At 36.2% G+C, this 9,787-nt stretch overlaps 1 protein-coding gene across 1 annotated transcript; it reads right to left on the bottom strand.

The window, feature by feature from the left end:
• Positions 1-449: 449 nt before the first annotated feature.
• Positions 450-9,000, bottom strand: LOC112194925. Its single transcript, XM_024335182.2, has 13 exons — positions 8,698-9,000; positions 8,510-8,552; positions 6,772-6,798; positions 6,558-6,650; positions 6,080-6,264; positions 5,093-5,261; positions 4,895-5,011; positions 4,193-4,312; positions 3,739-3,759; positions 2,368-2,426; positions 2,079-2,169; positions 1,744-1,849; positions 450-895 (listed from the first exon to the last, which is right to left on the bottom strand). The coding sequence occupies exons 1-12, from the start codon at positions 8,901-8,903 to the stop codon at positions 1,769-1,771; spliced, it is 1,212 nt and encodes a 403-aa protein (XP_024190950.1). The 5' UTR covers positions 8,904-9,000; the 3' UTR covers positions 450-895; positions 1,744-1,768.
• Positions 9,001-9,787: the final 787 nt, after the last annotated feature.

The following is a 9,787-nucleotide window of genomic DNA, read 5'->3' as shown; positions in this document are numbered from 1 at the left end:
TTGTTCAAAGAATCGGATCGGTTCTATTAAGGATAGGTCGTATTGATGACCAAGAAAACTCTGGAGAAGAAGAAAGCTTCAACGTTCCCCAAGACAACAAAGCCATCATTGTAAGGAGGATATAGAGCATCCAACGCAAAGCGACCTTAAATTCCCTTGTTTCGTCGTACCACCTGCTAATGAACTTTATTGTTTCCATGACTATCATAAATGAATTGCAACATAAATGAAGTGCAAAATCTTGAGCATACATAAATTGTTAACGCTCATTCATATACATTAATTATTTGAGAGTTTCTTTCAATCTATTTTCTATACTATTTCTTACCTTGATGTACAAATCCTGAAAAGGAATTCTTCACCATCTACAGTTCTCTGGGTGACTTTTTCACTCGTTTGCTTCCGGTACAGTAGATTGGGTAGTGACATTGTAATATAACCTCAAAATTATTGTTTTAAATGTTGGATGAAATTCAGCAGTCCAGCCGCGAAACAGGAAAAAAAAAAAAAGAAAAAAAAAAAAAGGAAGGCAACACTAAACGTCAACTCTTTTTCAGAAACTCTTATACAAGCAGTAAAACGCATCAAACCAAAAGTGAAAACTGCAGCAACCATAAAAAGCAGTTACATAGTTGCCGCAAATAATAGATGTTCTTCTGGTAAAGGGGCACATGCAAGGCAACACTAAACGTCTACTCTTTTTCAGAAACTATTATACAAGCAGTAAAACGCATCAAACCAAAAGTGAAAACTGCAGCAACCATAAAAAGCAGTTACATAGTTGCCGCAAATAATAGATGTTCTTCTGGTGCAGCTTTCTGAAGATAAACCCACAGAATTTGCATTATGTTGGCACCATCCATCTTGTAGTGGACTTTTAGAAAATTTCCTTTGTCTGCGAAGAGTTATTTAGGTTATCAGAATATAAGCAAAACATATAAGACTGAAAAATGATGAGCAACAAATTATTACTCCTAAGGCCAATAATGATACTTCTTTTTGGAACATTTTATTCTACCAAAACCAATATGTGCATTAATTGGAACAAAGGATTTTCACACATCAGACAATACTTCATGCCAAGTCCACAGCTAAACTTTATTAGAAGTGAAGTTAAAATCCTAGAACAATTACAGAACTCATTAGAAGATTGGCTGTGTTCTGTAATGCCGAGTTTCTCACTTACAGAAATTACAGACTTTGAGCCTCCCACATGTACCAGAAATACTATTAACAATATAGAGGTTCTAACTTTGTCTACTTCAACAAGAGCTCTAGAAAACAGAACCAAATGGCTGTTGAATATCCAACTAAATATTACAAAAATCAGACTTCACCTCTCATGTGTATCAAACATCATATCAATGATTCTTAGATTCCAATTTCTGTCTACTCCTACAAAAACAGTGGAAAACACAACATAATACTTGTTCATCTAAACAAAATGCCAATGACTAATGGTTGGGGAAAAGAATATATCTTATATCCTTGGTTCTCAAAAGAAGACACTAAATAAAAAAGGTAGCTTCTCAAAAAATTTCTCTGCCCATATACAAAACAGTGCAGAAATCTCGGCAGTATCAGTTTACCATTCTCTCGAAGAACCCAACAAAGTTCAAGTCAATGATGCTACTAAATATAATACCACATCAAAAACATGCTTTGCACGTGTGTGTATGTTTTTGTTAGAGAGAGAGAGAGAGAGAGAGAGAGAGAGAGAGAGAGAGAGAGAGAGAGAGAGACCTTGAAAAGTTCTTGTCACTCCATACTAGGCTGCGCTGGAGTCCCCACCCTTACTCTCTAGCTCTCGTTGTCTCCAATACCGAAAGTAGATAAATTGTATAAGTATCTTCAAGATATTAAGGTACCTCAATCCCAGTATGTTCATAATATTTTGCTTCTTGAAGAGAAGTATAACCAGCAAAATGTTCAACCTTCCAACTAAAATCATGACATCAACAGATTTTGGATAGTTTGGGAATGCACGTTATAGTACTTAAGAGTTAAAAAGCATAGCCCCTAAAATTAGATATGATATATTTAGAGAAACATGTGTGGTGGTGATAAAATAAGGATACTAAAATATCGAGAAACATACACCCTCCAGCGTCCACTAGCCATGCTAGATTTGGTCTGATTTTCGACCATTCTAAGCTGTTCACAACAATGCTGCAAAACAGATATCATGTTCGTTAATGAAATGAAATAAAGTGACAGTTGAACCAACAATACAAGAATTCTACTTCAACAATACAAACCTTTTGAGTTTCGTACTCTTGTAACAAAGTACATAATTGAATTTGGCAAAAATGCTAAATTGAACAATAAGACTAAATAGTAGAAAGGATGGGAAAAAAAAATACTCACCTTGCTACATAAGTGGCATTTCCAACAATAGCAAAGATGAACATTAAAGGATTAAGGCCCTGCACAGTATAAAGAAAACTATCATCTTCTTTCTCTCCCATCATGCATGCAACAGCACAAAAAAACAATGAAATTCTCAAGTGTGTACTAGACGCTGGGAGGATGCTCTAAGTGTGTACTAGAAGCTTATGCTTTTGCAATCTAACAGCTTAAATGAGGTAAAAACACCTATTTTGATGCTTTGACATACGCAATCACAACTTCCCTTTCCGGGTTCATCACATTAGCTCAGGGCAGCTCTGCCAACCATGTAAGGTTCAAGTCATTCGGGAATTGACCTGAGCAAAGTAACTCTGGGACCTTAGAATTATAATGGCGTCCATGGAGGTTATGAAGAAAGGTAAATTCTAGAAGACCCTGCGGTATTAAGGCATTGCTATCAATTGCAAGGTGACCGAGGCCAATTTTGTTGTGTCATCCAAACTTTCCAAAATTGGTTGTACCTCTCCTTGCCAACCCATTGACAGTCGACCAATCTCTCGAAACTACTGGCTTTCTCAATCTACTGAATCCTTTTGCCCAACTCACTCAAGATCTTCATATTAAAATCAAAACAAAACAAAGAAAACAAAACCAAAAACAAAAAATATCTGTTTTGAGTTATGAGTAACGACAACTATAAACTACCCGTTAAAGTTCATCTCAGGGATCAAAAGTCCAAAACAAGTAACCAATATAACGTGTAACACTACACAAGAATGCTTTCATAAAGCTACATATTTGTTCTCTTCAACCCTTCTTTATTTTCCATAAGCTCAAATCTAAGATCATTTACTTGATATACCTTTGAAGGTAATTATTAGGCGTCCAAATTACAGTAGCGCCAAAGGCGCTCTCTAGTTTCCCATAGCTTATCCTCCCTTATGTTCCCTATGCTCATACATGAGATTGAAAATGTTCAGGTGTAGCAACTGATATTACCCCACAGGAGCTTTCTAGTGGATCCTTGTCAAGTGGCAGAACTACCTACCCTAACATTAATATCATTGTAGTAGCAAGGACACAGGGTACTTAGGGTAGCCTTTTAATTCCCTGAAGGCTTGTCGGCATTGTGGGGAAAGTGATGGGGATCATATGCCTTGTACGTATGACTTAGTATAGTTGTGTAGCTTAGGGTTCTCATATATATATATATATATATATATATATATATATCTGGTTAGCTCTGATTACTTGTTTTATTCTTCCATAATAATGTTTTATTTAGGATTGCTGATTGATTAGATCCAATAACTTAACTATAATTAAATTGAAATTAAAAACAAAAGAAGCCACCTAGCTCTGCTTGTGCTTCAACGTGAAAATGCTTACCTCAACATTGCTTCTTTTGAACTGCAAAATTGATCAAGAACAGAGGTCAGTATTACTTAGAAAACTGACACAGTAAGACAAATGTCAACATTCTAAAATCTAAATTCTGGCCAGACACAAAAAGATATCACGTGAAGGATTAAAACAAAGGTACTGGTAGATTCTGTTTCACAGTTGAAGCCGAAGTCCCTGGAAAGAGATTTGGCAGCGCAGCAATGGTAGGGAAGGGAGAGGGGGAAGATTGAGGTTTTAGGAAGTGGGTGGGGAAACATCATAAACAGAAAAATTGTTGGTGGTGTGAGGAGGGGCTGGATATTATGTGGGGAGAGAATCTGATTTTAGTTTCTTCAGAGTTCAGGGATTATTCCTTGATATTTGGTCATACAACAGTTGCATATACTTCTGGAGGAGGAGCATCTGGGATTTTATAAGCTAATTTAATGGTAAAACTCACGTTTAGGAAAATCTGAGGAAACCTTCCACCAATGTAAATAGCTGCCATTCCCCAACCAAGGACATGTCCAATCACACTGCTATGTTTAACATCCTTTTCTTGCAACAGCCCACTATGTACCTGAAACTCAAAAAGAAAATCATGAAAAGAACAGTGCTTATGTTTCATTCTCCATCTTTGGTGATATTACAACGTCTATAGAACTTAGCATAAAACTGGAAAGGAAAAAAAAGGCTTAACGAGTAAGATATATGCACAAGAATTAAAAAAAAAATCCTGAAATATAACTCTGTTCTTCCTCACTCTTAAAAGTTTGTTAGAACTCCAAATTTCAAAACAATAATGAGGAAAAAAGATATGGCACCTCTATCAACACTCCACCTAATTGCCACTTATTGAATAGCTCAAAATTTATAACCAACCATCTCAAGTACAAGACTATCCCAAGCCACAGATATGTTTACGGATACAGAAAATGATATATACACATGCAGATAGACATCAGACAAAATGATATGTATACATGCAGACAGACACCATATATACACTGATTATATGATGTTTCCGAAAGCAGATATCAAATTGGCAACACTTCCATGCCAAATGGAAAACTTCTTGGTTATATCAAATGGGAAACTTTACATATGAGTTGCCCGATTAAAAGTTTTTCTTTGTAAATTGCTACTTTTGAATTTTGAGTACCTGCAAAAGCTTTCTTCCTACTAGCATCACTACTCCTGGATTTGAATCAACAATCAAATGTCCTTTATTGTCTGCTGATCGATAATTAAAAGTGCCAAAGAGAGTCATCAGAGAGACCTATATTAGATGAAAAAGACATGTTTTCAGCCTGTGATCATATTTCCAATAATGGTGTATAATCAACAATGAAGTGCTCACCACACAGAGCACGGTCTTGACATTTGTTGGTGCAGATTGTCTAGATGCAAGTGAACCAAGCAAGGGCTCTTCATTGGAGTTGCGAATACGATTAGATGTACCACTCATTTTTTGTGCTAAATGAGATCCTTCTGTAGGAGTATGACTCCTTGACAGAGATCTTGCTGATCTGATGAATTTTCAAGCAAAATAGAGAACTTCAAATATGATCATGGTTTTCAACAACAAAATTTAGATAATTACTATTTCGGCCTTGTTGAAGGTTAGGCTAATCAATAAAATGTGCCAAATTAAAACTGAAACTGTCTGAAGATAGTTGCACAAATTCCGCACAGAGGTCAAAACACCTCTTAGCCAATTTGAATTTCATGACATTAGAACACAGATAGCTGAAAAGCATGAGTAATCAGTCGACAAAATTTGGATATAAGATGTCCATAAAATCCGAGTTATTCTCTAATTGGGTTCTTAACTAGGGGACTAAATAATATATGCATCATGCATGTCAAGTGTTTAGATATGTATCTAACAGGTTAGACCCATATTTTATTTCAATTAATACATATATCATGTGTGTGTGTGAAGAGAGAGGGACAGGAACAGGGAGAGATATGCAGAAACAAATGAAGTAAAATACAAACATAAAAGTGAAGGGACTAGGAAGCTCAGTGGTCACATAGAACACAATGCAATTATAAGTTTATAACATGGAAAGGTTTCTATTTAAATCCTACATGAAGAATATCGATGGTATAAAAGTTGGTAGCTCAAGTATATTGATGAATGTGAAATCTGTAAACTGCTGGTAAGGAAATGATCAGTGAAACATATATTGAACATTAAGTTCATTTACCAGACATAATGGAATTCTAACTTTAGTGAGCCAAATCAAAGTCTTTCATCAATTAAAAAAAAAAAAAAAGAGCAGGTGAAAGGGTAAAAGGGATCAGTAATATGAATGAATACTTGAGGAGAAATATCAATTACATGTAATATGATTCTCTTCTGGGAGATTTACTTGGAGGAAGAGAAATAGGTGAACTCAAAACGTTTCCTCTACTGGAGGTGTCAAACCCATTACTCTGGCCAACAATGTCAACCTGATTCCCAAAGAAATCACTATTGCTTCCTCTCGATTTTCCTGGAACCTCAGTCAGATCAGATTTGGAATCCTACATTAAGATAAGAGAATTAAAGGTATTATGTCTTTTTAAATAACAGGATTCAAGGAATTCCATGTAATATTAACAAACAAAAACAGCAAACAGAAAACAAAAGTAGAAAAGGAGCAAGACAAAAAGCAGTTCAACTCCCAAGTAAAATGCACATTTTTACAAACCACACCTCCCTCCATGCACATGTCCATTGAAAAACTACTCATGGAGATCGTGAGCTTTGTAAAAAAGGGGGTGCGAACTTCATCCCCCAAAGAAATAGGGGAGATATGAGTGAATCAGCTTCTAACCATTTTGTGTCTCGAATTGTATTTTAGTCGAGGATGTATGTAACCATAGTATATGGTCTGGACAGAAAGAGTTATGGTGGTAACTGTATACAACTGCATACCAAGAGAATGGTGAAATATCACATCAACTGATTTACTAATGATATGAGGGAAATATAAGTAAAAGAAAAAAGTTGATTTGAAATCAAATTGCAGTTTCAGTCAACAAGCATACCATTGCCGTATAGTATTGGGTTGGAAGCTGCATAAGCAAGTTTAACAAACACACAGTCAGTTGTCAATAATTTTCATTTTTGTTTCTGGTACACAATATATGCTCGAAAATGAAAGAAGAGAACTAGTAAAGGTGGCCTATAGCATGCTTACATTATCATCTTAAATCTCTTCGGAAACCAATTAAACAAAACAGTCTAATAAGCATCATGGTCCTCATTCCTGACCAGAGTCTTCTCTTAAATATTAACTTTCTTTTCAGAATATTGATATACCACAATGAATAAACAAAATTGTATTGAACTCTGTACACCATCCAAATCCATTCATAGATAGAAGACTTTTAGCAAGTTCTGTTTGCAATATATGATCTAGTCCTCTAGATAGATAAAAACAGATTGTATACATTGCTGCCGAAGGATCAACTTATTCAACTTTAGTATCACTCCGTGGTGACAAAATCTGCTTTTTAAATATTATGCATTACTCAGATAGTTCTAATGTTGGACAGGTCTTGAGATGTCTATATTTGCACGTATGAGAGTTTTCAGACATGAGCTTGTACAGCAGGAAGCTTGGCACTTGTAAATTACATCTTTGTAATTTCAGATGGAGATCTGACAATTGAATGCATGTTGAAATCCATAGCTTCTCTCAAGGTTTGTTTGACACAACCTTACCGTAGGTGTGATCCTAAAGGCCTCTAGGAGCGATTCCTTGAACATATAGATTCTCTTCCTAGAGGAAGTGACAACAATTCAAAGCCAGCATTCTTACTAACTTCATAGAGCATTGGAGGAAAGAGTAGAACCAAGAGTGTTGAAGAAAAGAATGAAGACCACACATGGTTAAATACCAAGGCAAGTCAAAGGTTTGAAGTTCCATCTCTCATGTAGAATTGGACATAGAGACCTTAAATCTCACATGCTAGGTGGCTAGTTATGCAATAAAATTTTACTATATACCGACTAAAACTGATCTTCCACACAATTGAGAGCTCTGCACAGTTTCGTGTGAACAAGTTCCTTACTTGTCCGGACGAGATTTGATTAGAAATTCTTATTCCAACAATAAGCTTTTCCAAATGAAGTAATGAACCTCAGTCATTTATGATAGAAGACAGGAATTTGAAATTCTATAGGAGAGGTGTCTAAGAACACAGATATATGCCTTGGAGATCCAAGAAATGAAGATTGTTGGAAGTAGCTTACTGACGATTAGAACTGACATATATTAAAGGACAGAAATGTCTACTTATGTACTTATGTAAGTTCTAACAAGCTTTGGAGGGAGTTAAGGTTAGATTTATCAAGGCTAGAGGAAGTCAAGGTTAAAATTGACGAGCCTTGACACTGGTGTGTGGTAGGTGGCCTTCTCTTGGTCAAGTCTTACTGCTTCAAGAAGTCCATTAATTTCTCAATCCCACCAAACTCATGGACCCTGAATAATCCACTAAACCCTATCAAATGTGAATCTAGAATGAAATGAACCTGAAGCCACAGGGCGGAACATAAAGCATGCATGTCCAGATCAGTCCTGGGGGGAGGTGGAATTTCTCACATAAACTGTTAATACATACACTGCAGGCACTCAATATAACATGTAGTGATGTGGGGCTGCTACATAAAATATAAAATTTATAAGTTAAAAAGAAAACAAGTCATTCCCTCCTAGATTCAAGAATGCATGCTGTACGTATTGCCCAGAACATGGAAAATAAAATCAAGTTTGACCCTCACCGTAGCTGGTTCCAACATGCAGCCGAAAAGGTTAAAAAGGTCTCTGCATAACAAGTCCACATAAACAAATTACATGGCCAAACAGCAAAGATAGAAGTAGTGTAGTAAACTGAACGGCGTCCAAGTCATGAATGATATAAAGGAAAACTACAGAGAAGAGAAGAGAAGAAGACGAAGAAATTCTATACCCAACAATCCAAGTGATCAAGAAAGCGAGAGAGAGGCCGTCTGTGGATTTATGCTTAAAGTTTGTGATGATTTGAGGGACCTCGGCAACACCCCAACTGGCAACACTGACTACACCCAACACCAACGAAACGCCGTCTTTGGTAGAGCACAGATTGTACTCCAAATGCTTTCGAGCCCATTCCCAACAATGCTCCTCATTAGCCATTCTCTCTCTCTCTCGCTCTCTCTCTCTCTCTCTCTCTCTCTCTCTCTTCCGCAATGTGTCTCGTGGGACAGAGAGAGAGTCCTACTCCCAACCCAAATTCTAATTCTAATTCTAATAGGACACCTCTCTCAAGGCAAGGCTCTTTATTAACAATATTCTAATTACTCAATATTAGGATTCTGCTTTATTCTTTCCTTTTTGAAAGATTGGCTCCAAGCCCATCTTTTAAAAAGGTTGGCGTTTTCGTTTCCTACAAAATTGCTTCGTCTTTTCCCCATCATCCAACCCAGACCCCGGCACTTCTAGCATTTTAATTCCAAACTCGAACTGGCGGCTTTAGTGGGGAAAAAAAATACTAAACAAATATAAGCAGAAAAGATTACTATATATATATATATATATATATATATAGCATTCCTCTACACATGTTTTGTATGTGTAAGTTTTTTTTTGTCAAAAAATAAAAAAGAAAATCTTATATAATTAAATAAATTCTTGAGGAAATTGTTAAATTTTTGAACTACCATATATGCCCTCACATAATATAAATATTAATAAATAAATTATTTATATGTGAGAATAAGATAGTCAATAGAGTATATCATATTTGAAAATTTTGCAATACCTTTCATTAAAAAAGGAGAAGCTTCGAGCTTTAACAATACACAAACATAGGGTATGAGCTCCAGATAAAGCAAACCCTACTTAGGGTTTAGAGTCTAGCAACGGCGCCTCCATCTCGGTTGGTATCTGTCGTGCCTAGCGACGTTCTCCGTTAGGAACTCTTCGTTGGAGGACAGTGTCTTCCTGGGCGAGGAGATTTTTCTTCTTTAGAATCGATTCTGGCAGCAAGTCCTGGGTCGGGTCATCTGCAAAATTGATTC

Source organism: Rosa chinensis, chromosome 3 (genome assembly GCF_002994745.2).
Source record: "Rosa chinensis cultivar Old Blush chromosome 3, RchiOBHm-V2, whole genome shotgun sequence".
Taxonomy (NCBI): Eukaryota; Viridiplantae; Streptophyta; class Magnoliopsida; order Rosales; family Rosaceae; genus Rosa; species Rosa chinensis.
Note: the sequence above shows the minus strand (reverse complement) of the source record. Positions and strands in the feature narration are given on the sequence as shown.